This window comes from Boleophthalmus pectinirostris, unplaced genomic scaffold (assembly GCF_026225935.1).
Source record: "Boleophthalmus pectinirostris isolate CB_2022bp ecotype Guang Dong unplaced genomic scaffold, ASM2622593v1 HiC_scaffold_17, whole genome shotgun sequence".
In the NCBI taxonomy this organism is placed as follows: domain Eukaryota; kingdom Metazoa; phylum Chordata; class Actinopteri; order Gobiiformes; family Gobiidae; genus Boleophthalmus; species Boleophthalmus pectinirostris.
The window spans coordinates 10,778,905-10,800,799 of record NW_026571115.1 but is presented as its reverse complement, the minus strand read 5'-3'; the positions used below and the strand labels follow the sequence as shown (position 1 = coordinate 10,800,799).

The following is a 21,895-nucleotide window of genomic DNA, read 5'->3' as shown; positions in this document are numbered from 1 at the left end:
CATCTTAACTTGGCTAGATTTAGTTTTTTGCAGTGTGGTTATTAAAGTATGAATTTAACTTACATTTATTATCTGTTTGTATTAATTAAAGTATGTATAAATGTAGGTTAATGCCCTATATAGAATAACAACCAAGCATACTACACATTTGAAGATAGAAGTAGACTACGTGTTAGAACGAATAGAACAGTATTTTCCAGAGGTGGGATCAAATTGTTGTTTTGAGAGACTGGAGTAAGGCTCAAATCTTTGATCTCAAGTTCAAGGCAAGTCGAGTCTCAAGTCACTGACCCATAAGTCCAGGTCAAGTCCAAGTCGTCGAGCTTCAAATCATGTCAAGTCTTAAAACCAAATTACAAAATATAGCTTTAGATTTTTGTAATTTATATGACTTTTAAACTAAATGGTAAAAAGTCATGGTATATTTATATATGAGTTTTTATATGTGAGTTGTAGAAATGTTAATTTTTACTTTTTAAATGTCTTGACAAGATCTTATTGTGAATCACTACGGTCAGAATAGAAAGAATTAAGATAAAGAAGTGTTTAATAACAGTTATTTTGTCAAGTGGTCTGCACTGAAATGGAAGGCTCATATTCCCCTGTTTTACTGTTTTGTACTTAGATTACTGTAGTACATTTGAGGATATCATATCAGAGTACTTCAGTTACATCCAAAGTAACAAACAGATGTGGGAGCAACATGTTCCAGTTTGTTCCTGTAAAATTAAGCACCACATGTACCAAATGTAAAGAGAAAAGTATTCTCTAAAAACATATATTTTTTTAGGAGAAGCATCAAGTTTTCTCAAGTCAGAGGCCTCAAGTCCAAGCCGAGTCCCAAGTCTTAGTCTATTTTATCAAGTCAAGTCTCAAGTCCTGAAAATAGTGACTCAAGTCTTGCAAGTCTCCTCCTCTGGTATTTTCAGAATAGCAGTATTTATTTCTATTTATTGATTTATTTGACTGGGACAGTGCCTGTTAATGGACAGACATGAACGTAAACACACCAGATTATAGCCAAAGGTTACTTTCCATCCGTTGTCCCAGTGATCAGTGGTTTATAAGTAAAGTGTGTACATTTAAACAAACAAACAAAAAGATTAAAAGTACAAATTGTAAATCCTGTGATTCTCATCCTGCTGCTGTTGTTGTGTCTAATGGGGTTATTTAGGTGCACGGTGACACATTGATCCCTGCTACTGAGTTTGAGTTGTGTAACTGCAAATACCTCAGCTGCTCAAGTGACATTTAAATGAGCTAAGAGACAGAAGGGTGCTGAGAGAGAGGGATGAGGGGGGCGGTTAGGGATGGAGAGAGCGACGGAGCGAAGGAGGTGGTGAAGGAAGGGCGTGAGGAGAGAGGAGGTAGTTTTAAGAGAATAGATAAAGAGAAAGAGAGAGACGAGATAGATTAAGAAAGACAGAGAAGACAGAGAAGGGGAGAGAGAAGGAAGGATGGAGGGTCATGGAAAAGGAGGGACAGAAGGAGAGAGAGACTAGATATTTGGGATCGTGCATGACTTGATGAAGGTCAGCTTACTGCAACTAAACACTTTTTGATGAGGAAATATTATCGCTTGTGATTTTTTTTCCTTATTAGCAAATTATAAATCTTCAACCAACATATTTAACAAGTTTTCCTAACTGTTTACTGCTACAAACCATCATTATTTCCACATCTGATTTGGTATATTTTGTATTCACTCAGATATGTTTGTGTTTATTTCTTTATTGCTCGTTCTTGTGGGTAAAAACATTTTGATATCTGGTGGTTAATGGTGGTGTTGAGTGACCAGTTGCCCCAGTCTGTGCCAGTGGACAGTGCAGATATGTGGCCTTCTCATGCAGTATCTCTTACATAACAGCCACAACAACAGCTGATCACCAAAACAGAGGGGTGCACCGCCGCCCCCTCCCGGTCCCGGCAGAACACCCAGAGCCAGGACAGAGAGGACAGTGGACCCCTGCCCATGTGTGGAGCACCAGCAGCCAACAACGTGAGGTATAAACCCAAATAACCCCACTGTGTCCGGAGTGCACTGTCCAATGGTTGTATCACTAAAGTACACATATATCCCCTTTCTTCTGCTTATCTGGGGTTGGTTCCCAGACTTCACTCACCCCAGACACTTCCTCTAGCTCCTCCAGTGGGACTCTAAGGCATTATAAGAGACAAAAGCATTGTACTAATCGTTCTCTACGTGCTTCTGTCTGTTCTTGGAGTCAAAAAGCCATGTCAAGAACATGTAGCAGGCATAGATAAGGTGAAATCTGATGAAATGGTAGGTGAAGATAGCCGCAAGGATTAGGATACGGGTGCATGCTATGGAAATAAAACAAAAGAAGCCAACGACCAACATGCAAGACTGAATGTTAAGATGCAGAAGTTTTTGGTTGCAGCTAAAATTGTGAGCATCCACCACTTCAGTTTGGTTGTTGTTTTTTATCCATTGCACAAACCAAAGAGTTGTCACAATCACGTGAATCTGTTTTGTAATATTTTAGGTCCAGCACTGACAGTCTTGGTACCGATCGGATGATGTCTTCACTGACTAAGGCATTCCCAGGCTAGTCAAGAGACATAGTGCCTCCAGCGTGTCCTTGGTCTTCCTCAGAAAAAAAAAAACAATCACACAATTAGTGATTTTCAGATTCTATAATGTGATGATGTCTTACTTCCAGATGGGGGGCAAGAGCAAATTTTTCCTATTGTTTATATTGTATGTTGCCATGAAATATAAAAAAGGTAAAGTCCCTAATATCAAACCTGATCATTTCCATTTGTGATTAGACCCAAGAGCATTCTATATTACAGCAAAAATCTGCACTTGAACAATATTTATTTTAGCTGCCCCCCAGCTGTGTTAAATAATACTGGCCTATAGAATGCTGTGATTTCATCTAAAATCCTAGCCTGATTCATCAGCCAGTTTCACTTTGTAGAAATCGTCTGACCTCGCAACAGGTACATTTTTTAATTTAACCAGTCGCTGTTATTTGGTTGTGACACTTGTAATGCGCAGCAAATGGGGCTAACTGGTATATTAAGCTTTTCCCAGATTCCGTAGGAAAAAGGGCAATAACGTCTTTCCCCTTGATAAAATTTACCAAACATTCTCTTTGTTCCAGCTTTAAATCCTCGATCTCGAGAATCGTTGTAAACACAGAATATATGGCTCTTCGCTGATTGGCTGGTGCCTGAACTCGCGCTTCCGTGGTTTTTGCGAATCGTCTCGTGTATTCTGATTCCTGATCTAGTCGCTGGAGAGAAATGAAATTGAGCGGAGGCACTAGGTGGCACCAGGCTGACTACTGAAATCCAGCCATAGCTGTAAATACCAGGATGAAAATTGCCAAATGGAGAAAATGGTCATGCCACCAACCTAATTTACAGGTCAGATCTGTGGAGAGGAGAACCTGGTCATAGTTATAATGCTTGTATCTTTAAGCAATTAAAATACAAATCTAGCTGAATAAATGCAAAACAAGTTTAATGGTAACATGTGGAACATTCCAAACAAAGCAATAACATCTTCATGCAGACAAGCTGATGACAAACTTTCCACCAGACAAACGGCAAGTACAGACAACAGTAAATATTCAATAGAAGAGTATTAACGCCATTACTTTTTCATTCATTCATCTTATAACTTAATCTGTTTTATTTACAAATGATTTTCAAAGCTTTGTATTGTCACTGAAAGCAGTCTCAGGTCAATTGGGTGACAGTGAGGAGCAGTCTGTCTTCTTCAGCTGTGTTTGTGGACCCAAGGGCTTGCCGTAGTTTCTCCCAGAACAGAAGGTGCTGCTCGGAGCGCCGGGGCCAGCTCAGGTAGGTCCTCTTCTTCAGGATCTTCTTCATGCGGTAATAAGGAGACAGGTGAGCTGAGGGGATGTTCTCTAAAAACACGAGGATCAACACGTCCTTTCTCTCATCGAACAAACGGAAACTACAGGGCACAGAAAAAATCTAAATCAGTATTATATTTGACTTATTTTAATCAAATATCTTAATTCTCATGACAGTGGAGTGGTTAACTTGAACTTCCCTTGGATTGAATCAAGTTAATTAAGGATTAGGAGTTGTGGTTTCAATTAAATATTAAGCTTGAACCATTTTTAATGAAACAGTCTTTGTTCATGCTTTACATCAAAGCATCTTTACATTGCAGTGTTCATTCACTTTGAAAGAGTTAAGCTAAGACTGAAGACACAGCTGCACTGAGGCTAAGCAGCAGAGGTGTGGCAACCAATCTACACCAACAACCCCTCAGACACCAAACAATTATTCACACACACACAAACACCACACTTATATATAAGCAAGTTGATTTTCAGATGAAGAAAAATGAAGAGCCACTGTTACTTCAACATTTTGAGACATCAACAGTTGAACAAACTGTTGAACTCAAATTCACCCTTTCACATTTTTATGCAACAATCAAATTAGACTTTGACAGACAAATATGTTGCTCAGTGACACAATGGTATAGGTCAGGGCTGTCATTTTGGTCCGGGGGCCGTATCCAACCTACTAAGATCCCAAAGGGGCCAGATCAGAAAACTCATGGCATATATACCCCAAAAATAGCAATAAGTTCAAATATTTGTGCAGAAAAATGCAAATCTATTTTAATTGATGAACTCTTTCTTTTACAAAATATTATAATATTATGAACCTGAAACTTTAAGAAAAATGCAATTTCAACACAATGTTTTAACATGAACTTGTATGCAAATAGGAATAAGTCAGTTTTTCTTGGAAAATCCTGCACTCGGCTCCACTTTTCTCATGTTGGACATTTTGCTGATGAGGGTGTCATGGTCAACAGTCAAAACGATCGTCCTTTAAGAGCGCTTGAAAGAGACAAGTCTTCATTTGTGCTGCTCTGGTGGGAGGGGCCACGCACAGAGGTGATGGAGACGCTGCTATGTTAAGCGGCGCAGAAAATTACCAATATTTTAATAGAAAATATCATTAAAATATTTTAGTAGAAAATCAGCCAAGGGCGTATGTTTGACACCCCTGGTACAGACAGTCAGTTTGTACTTACTTTGTATGTGTGTATGGGACATTCAGTTTAAGTACAGAGACATCTGCTCATGTGTGAAAGTGCAGTACCTGGCCAGCTGCATCTCTTTGGAGCACCATTCGCTCTGCAGATATCGTTGGCTGATTACACAGATGGTTTTCCTGCTTCCATAAATGGCATCAGCAATGTTTTCCACAATAGGTTTCCCTGTGGACAGAAACTCCAGTCAGTCAAATTAAAGTTCACTAAGCAACTGGAATGATCCACAGAATAGCATTAAACTAATCTATCTTGCATTTAAAAATCCACATTTTTGCTGTAATTGAATTCACCTCTGCACAGATCTGACATGTGACTATGACAGATACATTTAATGTCATACTGTGGAACATTAAAGGCAAAGTATCAGCAAGCCGGTGGCGGACCCTGTACTAGAAAAGTTACAAAGTGCACCTGTAAGTATAATGCACTTAAAACAGTGTTAAAGTGATAAAGAGAAAGAAAAGAAAATGTTGAGGTGACTGGTTGTGATGCTGTGGTAAATCATTTGATGCATGAGCAGAGGAGGACAGCTGGTGTATTTACAAAAATGGCTTGAAGTGGCTGGCCAGTTTTTTCCATGTAGAGCTAAATTAGTTTTGTTGTAAAAGCAGCTCTAGCCTCTTGGGGTCAAAAGGCTGCATAAACTGTTTTATGTTTCAAGAATCAGGAAGTGTGTTATTTGCATGCTATTTTTATTTTTTATCTTATGTTTGCGGGTACCTGGCTCATACACTCAGTAGTTTTTGAAACTTCTTGTTTTGTGAGCTCTGTCTTAACATAATATCATAGGATTTTAACCAACTAAGCAGTGTGGCATGTACAGTTCAAAAGACACAAATCAGCAACAAAACATGCTACACAGGTCTCCAAGAAGAACAGACGATAGCTGAGGTCAATTAAATACAATCAATCAATTAACCCAGGGAGTACAAGTGGAAATCAGCACTGGTGCTGCAGCCTGATACAATGCATCTCTCCTCTTAAGGTTAATGTATATTGTGCACTGTCCCTGTCTAAAATGGAAAAAAATAAACTATTAAATAAATGTCAAGAACTATCCATAGAGACTGTGCAAGAGGTTAGCTAAAGAGCAATCTATGGACATTTAAGAGGCTACAGACTTTTCACTCTGTATCTCACAGCAAATGTGGCAGACGACCTTCGAAAGGAAACTGCATGAAAGAATTAATCATTTCATCACCAAACTAAACACCAGAGCAGAGTAAGAACAAGGCATTTTCTGTGCTGCAGGACACAGAGGAGAGACACTTGTGGCTCTTCCTCTCTTCAAACTGCCCTGACACAGATCAGGTATAGTGCCTTTTAGAGGGAAGTCAAAGGAATCAAGACAAGACTGCCATTGGAAGCACAGTTCAGTTCATGCTTAAGTCTTACAGCCTTTGCAGCAAGCATGCGAGAAGACATATTATTGAATACAGGCAAAGTCATTAGTATTCTGTGAGTGCAAATGTAATGTATGTACCTGGGAGGAAGTCACGATGGTGCAGGCAGAGCCTCCAACCTTGCTCCTTCTCCAGATGGGGGACCAGTTCTCGGTAAACCCAGGCTTCATCGTGGGTATTATAAGAGACAAAGGCATCGTACTGATCCTCTACGCGTTTCTGTCTGTTCTTGGAGTCAAAAAGCCATGCCAAAAATATGTAGTAGGCATAGATAAGATGAAATCTGCTGAAATGGTAGGTGAAGGTAACCACGAGGATCAGGATATTGGTGAATGCGGTGGAAATAAAACAAAAGAAGCCAACGTCCAAAATGCAAGACTGAGTGTTAAGATGTAGAAGTTTTTGGTTCATAGACTCTGGTGGGTAGCTGCAGGTAAAATTGTAAGCATCCACCACTTCAGTTTGGCTATTGTTTTTTATCCATTGCACAAACCAAGAGTTGTCACAATCACATGTGAATTTGTTATATTTTAGGTCCAGCACTGACAGACTTGGTAACGATCGGATGACGTCTTTACTGACGACAGAAAAGGCATTTTTTCTTGCTTCGAGTTCATTTAACTTTGTAAGGTTGGAGTTGATCAGGAACTCTAGAGAATGAAGGTTAATGCTATTAATTCTAAGATGCTCTAATTTTGGTATTGGACTGAACAACTTGGGTGAAATGTCCAGAAGATCATTGGCGCTGATGTCCAGGTTTGTGAGATGAGGTGTGTAAGTGAAAGAGTCATTGGGAAAAGATAAAAGTTGGATGTTATTGCAAATAAAAGTTGAGAGTTTTGTCAGACCCTGAAGGAAGTTTGCAGGGAATACGCCTTTGCCCTTGGAGCGTTGAACTCCAAATAATAACGTTTCTAAATTGGACAAGTTCATAAACGGAGGTACTGTCAAATTTTTGCTGGACCAGTATTTAAAGTGATTATTTGACAAATCCAATCTAGTTAATTTCACCAATTTTCTTAAACAGTTATTGCTCAGTGCTTCCTTTCTGAGATTATTCTTTTGCAACTGCAGAAATGTCAAATTTTTCAGACCATGGAAGCAGCTCTCATGTAGAGTTTCGATCTGATTTTCAAATAGTGAGAGGTTCAGAAGTGAAAACAAGCCCCTGAATTCATGTTTACCGATTGCAGTCAGTTTATTGTTATTTAAGAGGAGGACTTTTAAACTGGGCAAGTTTTTTGTAAATGCACCTCCGAGTTTGGTCATTGAATTTCCTTGTAGTTTCAAAACTTCTAACTTTGACAGAGTGTTGAAAGAGCATTTATTTAGAGCTGTTAGGCTGTTCCACTGCAGATTCAGTTGCACTAAATTTGTCAGTTTAGCAAAATCCTGACACTCCAGTGTTCTGATTAAGTTGAAGCTAAGATCGAGTTTCCGAAGTGAATACAGATTTCTTGTTGCAAATGGGACAGTCTGGAGCCTGTTACGTTTTATGCTCAAGACTTCTAAGAGTTTCAGAATGTTAAAAGAGCCATTTTCAATGTGTGTTATTTTGTTATCCTCCAGATCAATGTCAGTTACATTATGGCACTTTTGGAAAAAAGATGAGCTGATGAAGGTGAGTTTGTTGCTCTGCAGCTGCAGCTTTGACACAGTGGGCATGGAACAGGACATGTTCATAAGGCTAGTGAGTTTGTATTTCATTGAGTTTAACTTAAGGAAAATCAAGGAGTTAAATGATGAAAACAGTCTTTTCCATTCATCACCAGAGGCCAGTCGAACCTCACTGAGCTCCAGAATGGTCACATTCTCTAACACAGTCTGGCTCTGCACGGCCCAGGTCAGGTGGAGCTTTGCAGTTGGACGTCCAAGGTTCAGACGGGAGAGTTTGGGAAAGACAGCGTCTGTAACCACAAACTTCTCAAGTGGGTTTTCAGACAAGTCAAGGTATGTAATGTTGATCGAGGTGTTTGTTAAATCTTTTGAAATGAAAGTTTTTATTCTGTTGTTTCGAATCTGCAGGTTTTTCAGCTGTGGCATGTGCTGTAAAGCAGCATGGAAGAGTTCAATAGTTTGCAGTTGATTCTTGGACAGTTCAAGGATCTTGAGGCTGCTCAGGGATCTGAAGGTATTTGGTGCTACTGTTTGAATACGATTAAAGCCCAGAAGTAACTGTGTGAGTTTGGGCAAACCATCAAATACATAATCTTCAAGGTGGACAATTTTATTGGTGTTCAATATTAGCACACTTAGGGAAGGTAACTGAGAAAATGTACGTTTGCCAATATTCAAAATGAAGTTCCGTTTCAAGTCAAGTGTTGTTAAATTGGGGAAATTTGTAAAGTTTAATACTTGTATACTCGTAAAACGGTTTTGGCTCAGATCAATGCTCTTTACAGAAAGAGGGATGTCTGTGGGAATGTTGGTGAGTTTCTGTTTGGAGCAATCGGCTCTGTCTTTATAAATGTAACACTTCTTGACGCTAAATCCTTCAGTTAAAAGGACACAGTTACACAGGAGCAGAAAGATCATCAGGTCTCTTAAGGCAAACCCCACATGTTTTGTTTTCTTCATTTCTTGAGGAAGTGCCACTTTGACTCCTGGAATTTAGAGAAAGAGAAGTGAAATCTCTGCACATAGTACTTTCTCTTGGATTAGTATAGTATATAATATAGTATATAGTAAGTATATTTTGGAAAGACAAACAAATCTTTAATTAAGAAAGTTTGAAGACCTGTCAATTATTACAATCTAGATTTATCATCATGGAAACATTATAGAGCTGAAATGCACCTCAAATACATTACATACAGTCAGTTGAACTTAAAACTCTTGTCTGTTTTGTGAGGAAGTGAGAACAAAAGCTTCCTTCTGCTTAAGACAACTAGTCAGAATAATACTGCAACAACTGCTTCTCCGGAAACTTCCGAAGGTTCCTAAAATCTACTGTTGTGCGATGTTTTCTTAAAGCTTTCTTAAAGGTTCACTCCACTGGTGTAGTGGGGATTTTTTAAGTGGGGGTACGTGATGCATGACGTCATCAATGTGATGATTTATTTATTTATTTTTTACTCAAAACGATGCAGAATCATGTTATTAACATTAACGACATTCATAATCACCTAAAGAACATAAATCATAGGCCACAACACATGTGCCCAGGACTGAACCAGGACTACACCAGGACTAAACCAGGACTAAAACAGGACTAAACCAGTGACTAAAACAGGACTAAACCAGGGACTAAACGAGAACTGAACCAGGACTGAACCAGGACTAAACCAGGACTAAACCAGGACTAAAACAGGACTAAAACAGTGACTAAAACTGGACTAAACCAGGACTAAACCAGGACTAAACCAGGACTGAACCAGGACTAAAACAGGACTAAACCAGTGACTAAAACAGGACTAAACCAGAGACTAAACAAGAACTGAACCAGGATTATACCAGGACTAAACGAGGACTAAACCAGGACTGAACCAGGACTAAAACAGGACTAAACCAGGACTAAAACAGGACTAAACCAGTGACTAAATCAGTGATTAAAACAGGACTAAACCAGTGACTAAACTAGTGATTAAAACAGGACTAAACCAGTGACTAAACTAGTGATTAAAACAGGACTAAACCAGGGACTAAACGAGAACTGAACCAGGACTAAAATAGGACTAATCCAGGACTAAACAAGGACTAAACCACCTTGAGCCGGCGAAGAAGGGTGTCTGCAAACCTGATCGGGGGACGGCTGCACTTAGCACCGTGGGGGACGTGTTTAGTCCTGGTTCAGTCTTGGTTCAGCCCTGGTCCCCTCATGTCACAGGTCACTATAGGACTGTATTGGAGACATAATGAGCCTATGCAGGTTGTTTTCACCTTTGGCAATAGCTCTGGTTTGACATTTATATCTCACATCGGGAGAAGTGGGTGGAGGGCGTACCCCCGTGTACCACACCCACTATACCCCTGGCTCTTTCTGTTCACTCAAATTTTCTGGTGGAGGGGTTCTCAAACATGAACATAGAGTAACAATGCAAGGTACGCTCTTCACAAGGGCATTGTGATCAGCCCCCATGTCTCACAGCAAGAAGGTCCTGTGCCTGGCTCACCGTCCATTCCAGGTCCAGTCCAGCTACAACCTCTTTCTGGTCAGATTATGTTAAAATAAAGATAAAAAGTCTCACTAAAGTAACAGAGCTTCTAACAGAGTAGTGCTTTCAGTTAGCTTTACACCCCCTCAGAATGTTGATGACATGAGCTGCAAAGCATCAATAGGGTGACCACGTCTGACTCTTTTGATGGTCCTGCATGGCCACATAAGCCCCTGTCTCTCTTCCAACTTATTTAGAGAATGTCCCATCTTTCACTGGTGTCTTGAATTCAACAAAAGAGTGAGATTTACAATGACAAAATGATACTATTTGTGTTTTCTTACAAAGTTATCAACATTGTATTCACTTTCTGGGTTGCACCTATTGATATTACATTCTCTGTATGATTTATGACTGCATAAAATCTTTAGTATCAATTAAAAAAATAAAATAAAATAAAAAATTCACATTCCTTAAAAGATTTTATTAACGGTACACTGTGTACTTTCTGGTAGCAGGTCTGCCACCTGCTCCACGTTGCTTTTTCCTAGAATATTCTCCAGTATGGCATTTAATTTAACTATCTATCGTGGAGACAAGCAGTGGCACCTGAAAAGTTACACAGTGCACCTTTATGTTTTTTGTTTGTTTGTTTGTTTGTTTTTTTGCAATACAATCAAAAATATTGTGTGATATTTACACACTTTTTTTATTTACAGTAATTAAAAACATAAGACTATAGACTCACCTCAGTTTTTTTATTATTGCTAAATTGTTTGGGTTTACAGTGTGGTAAAAACTGCATATTATATGGTTATTACAGTTCTATGAGCTCAAACTTCTATGAGTACACCTTTATATATCCGACCAAATACAACAACTTGTCCCTTCATTCTTCTGATTTGAGGTGGTCACACTCACATAAATAAGGATAATACAACTTACTGTTGCTGCTGAGGTTTGAGATGCATGTGGTTCTGGCTCTGGGTCTAGAAGTATAAACTTGTCGGCTCTGATCAGCTGTGATCTCTTCTCACCTCAAATGCATTTTGAATGGTCTATTGAAATTGAAACTCTTCAAATAGATTTAGTTTTAGTGAGGAAGTGACACACACTTTCCTCTATACGCAAGAAATCTATAAATAGGAAAATATTGACAATGAGCTTTTCTTCCCTTCTTTTTTGAACGCTCCCTTTTGTCTGTTTTCTGGTATGCTTGCTGGACACTAGTTTTTAGAATTACAAGCTACCAAGTACGTAGTGGACCCGCCACCAGAAAACTTGCACAGTGTACGTTTAAGACATCTTGTTATCTTTAGGCAATGGTTTTAAGTGTGTATTTTTGTTGATTTATGTTATATGGTCTTTTTTCAGACCAACATTTAGTTTGCTTTCATACTTGACCATTTCGACTGCTCACTAGTGGTCTTTTGGAGTGGTCAGATTCTTTAGGTTCAGGCTGGATAGTAGAATTCACTTGTCCTAGTTGTGCAGATTGTATCTGAGATGGTTTCAGAAACATGCCCTTTTCGATTCCAGTTTAATTTCTGGAATTCCTTGATACACTGTTGTCCATGACTCAATGTAGTAGTCCAGTGAGGTTCATCTGGTCTTCTCATACTTTATTTTAATAGATTATTTTTTAAGAGTAGGTTTAGTTTGTTTTCATTACAAATGAATGAATTGAATTACTGATATTATTATTATTATTATTATTATTATTATTATTATTATTATTATTATTATGTATTGTTGCTGCCTAAAAAAATAAATTCTTTCGGGATTATAAAGTATTATCTATCTATGTATCTATCTATGACATCCGCCTGAACACTGATGCAGGCGAAAACTCCTTGATCCTGTTAGATCTTAGTGCTTCTTTTGACACTGTCGATCATGGGATCCTCTTACAGAGACTAGAGGACTGGGTGGGCATCTCTGGTATTGCACTAAACCGGTTCAAGTTCTATCCAGTAGTTTGTTGAAAATGGAAACGGAAATGGAAATGGTGTCTCAGATCACGTGGCCCTGACCTGTGGGATGCCCCAGGGGTTGATCCTGGGCCCTCTTTTGTTCAATATCTACACGCTGCCATTAAGCCTATTAATACGCAGCAATAATGTGGCCTACTACAAATATGCAGACGACACTCACATCTATGTCTCACTGATAGCAGGTCAATATGGACCAATGGATTCACTCTGCCACTGCATCTAACAGATCAGTGTGTGGATCCAAAACAACTTTCTTTTCTGTGTAGACTCTGCACACCTGACAGGCGTGTTGGACACAGGCACAGGTATATCCACATTCCTGATGAAGGTCAGAGGGACTGAAACGTTATATTAATAAACGAAAACCAAGAGTGAGTCAGTGTGCTGGAGTCTTCTTGAAAATGCAAAACAACTAAAACGTAAAACAACTTTCTCCAGCTAATCTCAGATAAGACAGAAGTGATAGTATTTGGTCCACAGAAACAAAGAGACAGTGTCAGAAGTTACCTCCAGTCTCTCGCTCTAAAACCTTCAAATCAGGCAAGAAATCTAGGAGTAATGGACTCAGACTTGAACTTTAACAGTCCACATCAAATCAATAACATTTAACATCCAACATTTAACATTTAACCATCTAAAAAACAGAGCAAAAATCAAAAGTATACTGTATACCAGACATGGAGAGACTTATCCATGCATTTGTCTCCAGTAAATTAAACTACTGTAACGGCTTGCTCAGTTAGAGAGCTGCAGTACATCCAGAACACTGCTGCTTGGTCCTGACTGGTGCCCAGAATCAGCACTAAACATGAGGAGACAGAGTTTCTGCTAAAACCTGGAACAGTCTTCCTGAACATGTGAGACAGACCTCTGCTTTGACTATGTTTAAATCCAGGCTCAAAACACTTCTGTTTAGCTGCAGATGACTGTTTTAACATTTTTATTCCACACTCGTCTCTTTTAATGTTAATTTTATGATTATTTGTGTTTTAATTTAATGTCTTTCTTATTCTGTAAAGCACTTTGAATCACTTTGTGTACAAATTGTGCTATACAAATAAACTTACCTTGCCTTCATATCTGACAGTTTTGACCACTCACTGTTTTACGTGTAGTTTTAACTTTTTATTTCCATGAAGGCAAGCAGAAGATGTGCCACCTCCAGAAAGTTACATAGAGTACCTTGTATAAATTTATCTTTTTATGGTATTTGAATTGGAAAAATACCAGAAGTGACCAAAGTCTTTCTGCACTTGCGCTTTAGGCTACAACTTTATTTCAGCATTAAACACATACACACAGAGCACACAACTGAGTTATCCTATAGACAACCTTTACACTACTTCCCAGATGCACCACTTACATGACTTCCTGTACACCTCCACTGCCTAATGCCACTGACTTGTATTCTTAAGCAAAGTGAAGGGGGCTTTTAAGAGAAATATGGGATATTTATGGATGCTTACTCCCGATCATGTGATTCTGCTGCAGTAAGGGCTGATAATCATAGGACAAAATGAACAGAACTGCCCTCCAGGTTCACAAAAAGAGACAGAAAATACTGTACAAGTCAGCATGTTTTCTATGATCAAATGTATGTTGGTTAACACCTGATTTTGACCAGGACGAGGGCATCTATTACAATATTTTCCAATCTATGTAATAATGTTTAGTCATCAAAAACATACCTGGAGTTCTGTTTTGTTTCATTCACACATGTTTAACACATAAATCCTGCATATTTACAAACAAACAAAAAAAAAGTTCATTCTACTTGTTCCACCTTGTGATGTCAGTTGGTAAAACAGAAAGTGCTCCACTGTGGTTTTTAAACTCCATATACACTTCCAGTCAAAAGTTTTAGAACACCCTAATTTTTTCCAGTTATTTATTGCAGTTCAAGTTGTGCAAGTCCAATGAAGAGATTTAAATGGTACAATGGTAAATACTGAACAGCCAGAGGTTAAGAAAAAAAAAAAAGATAACAAAACACAAGTCCAAGCTCTGAAAAAACTACCTCAGGAAAAAAGAACAAGATAGTGATCTTCAAAACATGAAGTGCCCAGCACAGTCTCCAGACTTAAACCCCTTGAACTGCTGAGCTGGTTTTGGGATGAACTGGACAGAAGAGTGAAAACTAAGCAACCTACAAGAGCCACGCATTTATGGAAACTTCTGCAACAGACTTGGGGAGAACTTAGTGAAGAATATTTGATTTCTATTGTAAAAAGAACGAGCCACGAGTGTGTTCAGCTCTTATATCTGCCAAAGGTGGACACTTTCATGAATCAAAAGTTTAGAATATATTTTGGTCAACAGTAAACGGTAAAGAGTAAAAAACTGGAAAAGGTGTGGTGTTCTAAAACTTTTGACAGGTAGTGTACTTACAGTAGAATCATTTGGATGATTGGATGAATTGTCTCGGAAATAAAGGTAGCTGTTATCTTGAAAACTCCTGCTTCATGACATCATAAGGTGGAATTTGAGCTTTGGAGATGCAGACAGTCTAATAATAGAGGATTACTCAGACATGTGTGAATGATGTTTTTGATGAGGTAACAACATTATAACATGACTTACAGCTCACAGGAGTACATTTTGCTTAATATAGGACCATTAAAGGTGCATTTCTGGTGTTGGGTTCCCCAGCGACTTGGAAATGTCACTGCTTTGCATAGAATGTTTCACAGTATGGCATTAAATTTCTCTATTTTCATAGACACAAGCTGGTGACGCCACGAGGCCAAGTTACAGATCAGATCTGTAAAGAGGCAACCCTGCTCACAGAAACAATGCATGTTTTCCGGGATTTTTTTCAGCAACAAAAACACTTTAGTAGAAGAAAGGTAAAAAGCAATACTGTGGAACTTTCCAGGAGAAGCAATACAGTTCTCAGGAAACAAGCAGGTAGCAGACCCTCCACCAGAAATGTTACATAATACACCTTTATATAGAAAAGATGTGTGGTAAATGTAATTTCCATTTTAAACTGCAGAAAACTTGTAGGCCTAGTTATGCACAAACTCATGTAGTGTTCTAGCTTGTAAACCACTGCCCCCTAGTGTCAGTGTGATGTACTGCGGCTTTAGGATCTGTCACTGGCGTCGCTCTCATCTTCATCATCGTCATGAGCTCCGTTCATGGCCTCAACACGCGCCAGCAGCAGCGGCAGGTTGATCCCCAGCCCTGTGGGGTCCTCGTCTGAGTCGTCGTCGTCTTTGGGGGGGTAGAAACGTTTGGCCTTGGCTACAAAATCCTCCGCTATGTCCAAGTATATGAGGCGATCCTGGAGAGAAGGAGAGAGGGGAAGAGGGGAAGAGGGAGAGAAATGGGGAGGGAGAGAAAGAAATGGAGAGAGGAAGATAAAAGGGGAAGGAGAGGAAGAGGATGAGACAAGAAGAGTGAGAGAAGAAGGGAAGGGATGAGGGATGGGACGGAGAGAGATGGAGAGAGTTTGAGAGAGAGAAGGGAGGGTCAGAAAGGGGGCGAAGAGATAGAAAGATAGAGAGAGCAAGAGAGAGATGTGGAGACAAGACAATAATGCTTCTTATTTGAACAAAAGCCTTATTGTAGGTTGATTTCATGAGAATATTAGACCACAGATAGCCTAATGATCATAGTAGAACTCAAGTAAAATATGAAAAAAACAAATAAATTAAATTAAAACTGATGTGAAGGCTGTTGCACCATTCACCCTCTAACCAGTAGGTTGATAGTTCAGTTACTGTTCCACCATTGTATCCTGTTGTTTTGCCATTGGGTACAGTGTTTCACTCATTTTCTCTGTATAAATCTGCTCTGTGGTGGTTGTGGTTTGGAGGGTTGAGTTTCTATAGGACACATGCATGAGTGAATACAAGCTGTGTGTTGGTCTGTGGCTCCAGGAGACGTTTGTGTGACTGATGAGAAAATGAAACTAGGGTAAACATGTCTAGCACCATAAATCTAGTCCAGTACAGTACTTTCAAAACACTGCCCTACAAAGGCAGAACGGCGTAAAATCATGTTTGGTCAAAAATGAGTTAATGTCATTTTGGGGGTATTTGAAACCCCTTTTATCATGTGAATAAATGCTGTGAAAAATATTGAGCTCAAAATGGACCCTTTGACCCTTATGTGGCAGTTCCTGTATTCTGCCTTTTTATCATGAACAGTGTTTTGTTTGTGATTTAGTTCATAAATATATTTTATTTTAAAATCCAACCTCTTGCCTCCTTCTTTTTGTTGTGGCCTTGGCACCGGGTCTTAGCACGTTAAATAAATATATCTTTGTATTCAATTATACTTAAATGATCTTTAATGTGAAAATATTTGGTGTATTTATTCATACTGCACATACTATACTGCAAAGTCACTTGTGTGTCAAACTGTTTAACTGTGTAAGTGTCGCCGCACGATCCTGATCAGCACTAAATAGGAAATCCAAATCTATATCATTTCAAACAAACACCATGATGATTAGATCTTGGTGAGGAAATAAGAGTCAAAGGTCAGCTTTGAGCTCAATATTTTTCACACACAAATATTTCTTTATTATAGCAATTAGTGGTCAAATTCTGGGAGCCCTACCTATTATACTTTTGACTGGACAAAACAGAAACTTTGAAGTAATTTTTCTCAGTTTCACATTCTGGCAAGTTAAAGTCTTTTGCCTTTGTAGGGCAGAATACTATATATTATGCAACATTTAGAAGGCTTTTGTTTTAAATTGTTAAGCGCTATGGAGCTCAACAGTCCCGTCCACTTCAAAGCCTGCTGTGGTTCCAGAAGTAAATTTCCCATAGATTTTTTTGAAAGATTTTAAGAGTTTAAAGGTACGACAGAGGCCAACCAGCTATGTGATAACTAAGACCAATAATGTGGTAGCTTTCAGTTAAAATAACATTAAAAACTTAACTATAATATAACTAAATATAGGTCTTGTGGTCATTCATTACCACAGATGAATATGAAGAAGCCCAGAGAAAGCTGTTAAACTTTTAATATACATTTTTCAGAAAGTCTATGGGAAAAATGAATGGGAAATTTACTTCCAGAACCAGGAGGGAGCAGTCACTGTTTGGCTCCATTGCAACAGTCTTGGTTTCTCATCACTCTGAAACTTGTCCATAAAGTTAAAATGATTGATAACAACAATAACTGATGGTGATAGCTACTTAAAGGTGCACTGTGTAACTTTTCTGGTGGAGGGTCTGCCATTGCTTGCCTCTATAGTGATGTTATTGCTTTATCCGGGAAGTTCCAGATTAAACAAATATGTCATTTAGAGGTGTTTCTATTTCTCAAAACCACTACAAATAGATGCATGAATTGATGCCCACTTCTCCACAGATCTGACCTGTAACTTGGCCTGGTGATGTGGCCTGCGTATCTCCATGGAGAGTTAAATTATATACCATACTGTTGAACATTAATGAAAAAAACAACATGGAGTCAAGCAGGTGGCGGAACCTGTAGCAGAAAAGTTACACAGTGCCCCTTTAACTCATTGTCCTTCACCTGAGCGTTCAGCCCACACATGTCCCCGGTTCTCTGCTCTGATAAACAGTCTGTGAGTCTCACCAGGATGAAGAGGTATCTCTCTGGTGGGGGGTCCTTGCTGCTGTTGAAGATGGACGTCTCGGTGTGGAGCATGTTGAGCATTGACCGAGCCGCCGCCGCGTTCCTCATGCGGTCCTGAGACGCTCCGGCAGAGACGTTCAGGAGAGAGTCAGCCTCCGCCATGAAACCTGGAGACACAAACAAAGACAATATAATTCTGTTTTTAAAGCTCCTATATCACACAAAATTGACTCCTGTCAGCTTTAAGCCAAGTTATAAAGTTGTTTCCTCCTCAAAAACAGACCTGGAGTTGTGTTTTGTTTCATTCACACGTTTGACTAATCCTTTATTATTACTCTGTCTACATCTCCAAAGCTCAAAATGCTCTGTTCCACCTTGTGATGTCATGAAGCAGTAGTTTTCCAAGTTAAAGTGTAATTTTTATCTTTAGTTCCCTAAACTGGCAATTCCAGGGCTGAAATGATCTAAATCTAGTGAAGGTTTATAGAGTTTAAAAACACAGTAGAGCACTTTCTGTATTGGCAGATGACATCACAAGGTGGTTTTCTGAGAAGAACATGTGAGAATGAAAAAAAAAAAAACACACAAATACAGGTTTTCATGTTTTTTTTTTATTATTACTTTTGGTTTGTTGGTTTTTACATTAGTTAAGTGGAAGTAGCAGTATACCTCTATGTCATCAAAAACTGACAATTCCTTCCCAAATGCAGTGACAATTTATGTTTATTTTTTATTGATAGATTAAACATTGATTTAACAAAAAAGGTGTTGTCATGTGTTTTCATTAGTGTCATCACATTATGTTTGCTAGATAACAGTTATAGAATCACCTCTATGTCATATTTGCTCCTGTCTAACCAGTCAAATGTCCTTTAATCTATATTAGATCTGGTTTTACTCACCCAAGTTCTCCAGTATGGTCTTCCACTTGTCTCGTACTTCTCGCCGTGTGTCTCTCATGGCTTCAATGTCCACACTTAAACGTCTGTAACCCTAAAGAAGAAAACAAAGTGTGTTGTTATCACTTTAACTTATTATTACAGTTTTTATAGGCTCATATAAACCAAAGAGGAAGAATAGTGGGTTTATTGTTGACCTACAAAGCTTGTTTCACACATTCCAAAACATGGAGACTTTAAAGGCAAAGTTCTCTCAGTTCCCTCAGATGCCATTGTCCTTAGTCAGTATTTCAACTGGCAGTGAATGCCACAGGGACAAATAAAATCTGTCTATCTGTCTGTCTATTTATCTTTAGTGCTGCTTTTGTAGCTACCTGTCTCACACACTGAGCACTTTTTGAAACTTTTAGATTTTGGACCTTTAACACCATATCATGAGATTTTAACCAACTAGAAGAGCAGCATGTGCAGTTCAAAGGACACAAGTAAGAGATGGTTGGATTGTGTGAAATGAACTGTTTGTTTTTCTCAAATCCATTCAAGAGGTTAGCTAAGGAGCTGGCTACGGACATTTGAGACGCTACAGACTTTTAAAACTTTTGAAACAAATGTGGCAGAAGACCTTCCAGAGGAAATACTTTGGGGGGATAGAACATTTCATCACCAACTGAAACACCAGCAACTGCAACAGTTTGCTGCAGCAAAACTTGAATTTCTGATTTTGGGATCAATAAAGTGTCTCTATCTTTGTTATCTACTATTGCACAATGAATCCGTCTTACCGTAGAGCCCATGCGTGTCTTGTTGCGTGCCTGGATCAGGGTGTACAGGGTCCGGTCATCGTCCCTCTCAGAGTGGCTGGGGTCTCCTGGGGTGCTCCACAGGTTGGTTTCCTCGTCTCTGCGCTTCTGCACTTCACGGTTAAAATACTCCAGTGGGTCAGGCCTATCCGAGAAAACAAAATTACAACATTACTGTCAAATCTAAACAAGGTATATTTGGGATATAGATTTATATTTTTGTAGTATTCAGAATGAACTCATGTCAATGGATTTTGGTCTTAATTAGAGTAAATTAAAGGGTAACTTCTGTAGGTAGGGTTACGCTTGTCTCCATGGCGATGTTATTGCTTTACTGTAATGTTCCACTGTATGATACTGTTTTGCATTCATTTAATAGCCAGTGTATAATTAGTTAGAAAAAAATAATACCTTGAAAAACATGCATTCAGTGAGGCTGCCTCTCCACAGATCTAACCTATAACTTTGTGTGGAATATTTCAGGCAAACCAATAACATTTCCATAGAGACAGCAGGTGGCAGATGATCCAGTGACACAGTGCACCTTTATTGAATGTTAGACTATATTGTGTAATTCAAAAGAAATTATTATTATTATAAATTCACATAAATAATAATAATTATAATTTTGAATTGTTATCTTGACATGAAGAAACTATTTTTAACTATTTATCTTAATTATTTTCACTTACGGCAGCAGTGGCTCCTTTTCGTCCTCATCCTCCTCGTCTGCGACGCAGCAGCAGCAAAAGAACTGCATACAGAACCTCCCAAACGCTGACCCCATCTAAAAACAGTCAAACCAAAAAGAGGTACACAAAATCACAGATGGTTCCAGGGTTCAGGTCTTGGATTGAACCTTCTTTTTGCAAAACGTTGGTGGATAGCTGCCTGAGAAGGTGGGGTAGGTCTAGAAGGTCCACCGTGGAGATTTTGATGGTTTGGAGGCCTGGAGACAGAGATGGAGAAATATTATTGCTGACTGAATGAAAACATTCCAAATGATTAAAAGTTTGAATTGAAAATACTAAAGGTAACTGAGATATATCCTGAGATAAATCAGATAAATAGTCCTAGCTGCACCACGCCAAAGAACTGGATTAAAACTGGACTCAACCAAGACTAAACCAATATAATATGTTTATCCCACCAAAGACCTCAACCTAAACGAAAACAGAGGAATAATAAAGGCTACACAGGGACTCGACCAGGACTAAGAAAGGACTTTTTGTAATATACTACCATAAATCTAAGCCAGTTAAACTGTAACAAAGTCCATTCTATTGAAATGATTGATTCACATTATTGGAGTGTCATACAGTCTAACTTACCATGTACTCGAGCTACTGCAAGATCGATCACAGTCAAATCAAAATCATAATTTGAATGGACACAATTGGGAGACTGTAAAGGCTGCGATTTTTTTAAGTACTGTAATTTCCTCCACAAATAAAAAAAGATCCTGTCTTATCTGTAAAAACTGCTAATTTCTTCAGTTTAGGTCCGTTTTTCCTGTATTAGTTTGTCAGTTCATATTTCAGTCTTTTTGTTAATTCTTCTGGAAGCGTATAAAATATGGACTTAGAACAGAACGCCATCATTAAAACATAAATCGCAAATCTATTGAATCTAATTGAATGCGTTTCCTAAATTGTTCCACCCTCATAAACAACAATTAAACCATTACCACAACTTGAGCTTAACATCTGCAAAAACACACAAAATAAACAACAATAAAATAATAAATAAACCAAACCTATTTCCAGCTCCCCATTGCTTTTGCGATCACCACACACAGTAATATTATCCGGTATCGGGTCTCCTCACACAGTATGTCCAGCTGAGATCTTCAGCTCCAGCCCTCGTCTTTGGCTTTGGGAGCAGTGAGGACCTTCTTCTTCTCCTCTGGTGGAGCCTTCACACCCCCAGCGCTCAGGAGACAGTCACAGTCTTATCACATGAGGCCAGCAGCTCCTCTGTGCGTTTGGTGTTTTGCCTCCAGGACGTCCCCTCTCCGAACAGTAACGTTAAACACACTTCATCTGTCCTCATGAATGCACTGATTT

At 38.8% G+C, this 21,895-nt stretch overlaps 2 protein-coding genes across 2 annotated transcripts; both read right to left on the bottom strand.

Annotated features, from left to right (window-relative positions):
• Nucleotides 1-3,503: 3,503 nt before the first annotated feature.
• Nucleotides 3,504-12,217, bottom strand: LOC110161717 (toll-like receptor 13). Its single transcript, XM_020926532.2, has 4 exons — nt 11,520-12,217; nt 6,561-9,083; nt 5,125-5,242; nt 3,504-3,952 (listed from the first exon to the last, which is right to left on the bottom strand). Exons 2-4 carry the CDS (start codon nt 9,055-9,057, stop codon nt 3,712-3,714), a joined length of 2,856 nt encoding a protein of 951 aa, XP_020782191.1. The 5' UTR covers nt 9,058-9,083; nt 11,520-12,217; the 3' UTR covers nt 3,504-3,711.
• Nucleotides 12,218-13,821: 1,604 nt separating this feature from the next.
• On the bottom strand, nt 13,822-21,885 carry mreg (melanoregulin). Its single transcript, XM_020926521.2, has 6 exons — nt 21,586-21,885; nt 20,522-20,778; nt 19,812-19,974; nt 19,033-19,123; nt 18,131-18,297; nt 13,822-15,854 (listed from the first exon to the last, which is right to left on the bottom strand). Exons 2-6 carry the CDS (start codon nt 20,614-20,616, stop codon nt 15,654-15,656), a joined length of 717 nt encoding a protein of 238 aa, XP_020782180.1. The 5' UTR covers nt 20,617-20,778; nt 21,586-21,885; the 3' UTR covers nt 13,822-15,653.
• Between the last annotated feature and the right edge of the window lie 10 nt (nt 21,886-21,895).

Excerpts from the sequence above, each read along its gene's own strand:
- LOC110161717 (XM_020926532.2), bottom strand. The coding sequence starts at position 9,057 with ATGAAGAAAACAAAACATGTGGGGTTTGCCTTAAGAGACCTGATGATC. Across the intron at positions 5,243-6,560 it reads CCATCGTGACTTCCTCCCAG|GGAAACCTATTGTGGAAAAC; the intron begins GTACATACATTA and ends TTCTGTCCACAG. Across the intron at positions 3,953-5,124 it reads AAAGAGATGCAGCTGGCCAG|TTTCCGTTTGTTCGATGAGA; the intron begins GTACTGCACTTT and ends TGTGCCCTGTAG.
- mreg (XM_020926521.2), bottom strand. The coding sequence starts at position 20,616 with ATGGGGTCAGCGTTTGGGAGGTTCTGTATGCAGTTCTTTTGCTGCTGC. Across the intron at positions 19,975-20,521 it reads GAAAAGGAGCCACTGCTGCC|GCCTGACCCACTGGAGTATT; the intron begins GTAAGTGAAAAT and ends TTTCTCGGATAG. Across the intron at positions 15,855-18,130 it reads AGAGATACCTCTTCATCCTG|GATCGCCTCATATACTTGGA; the intron begins GTGAGACTCACA and ends CCTTCTCTCCAG.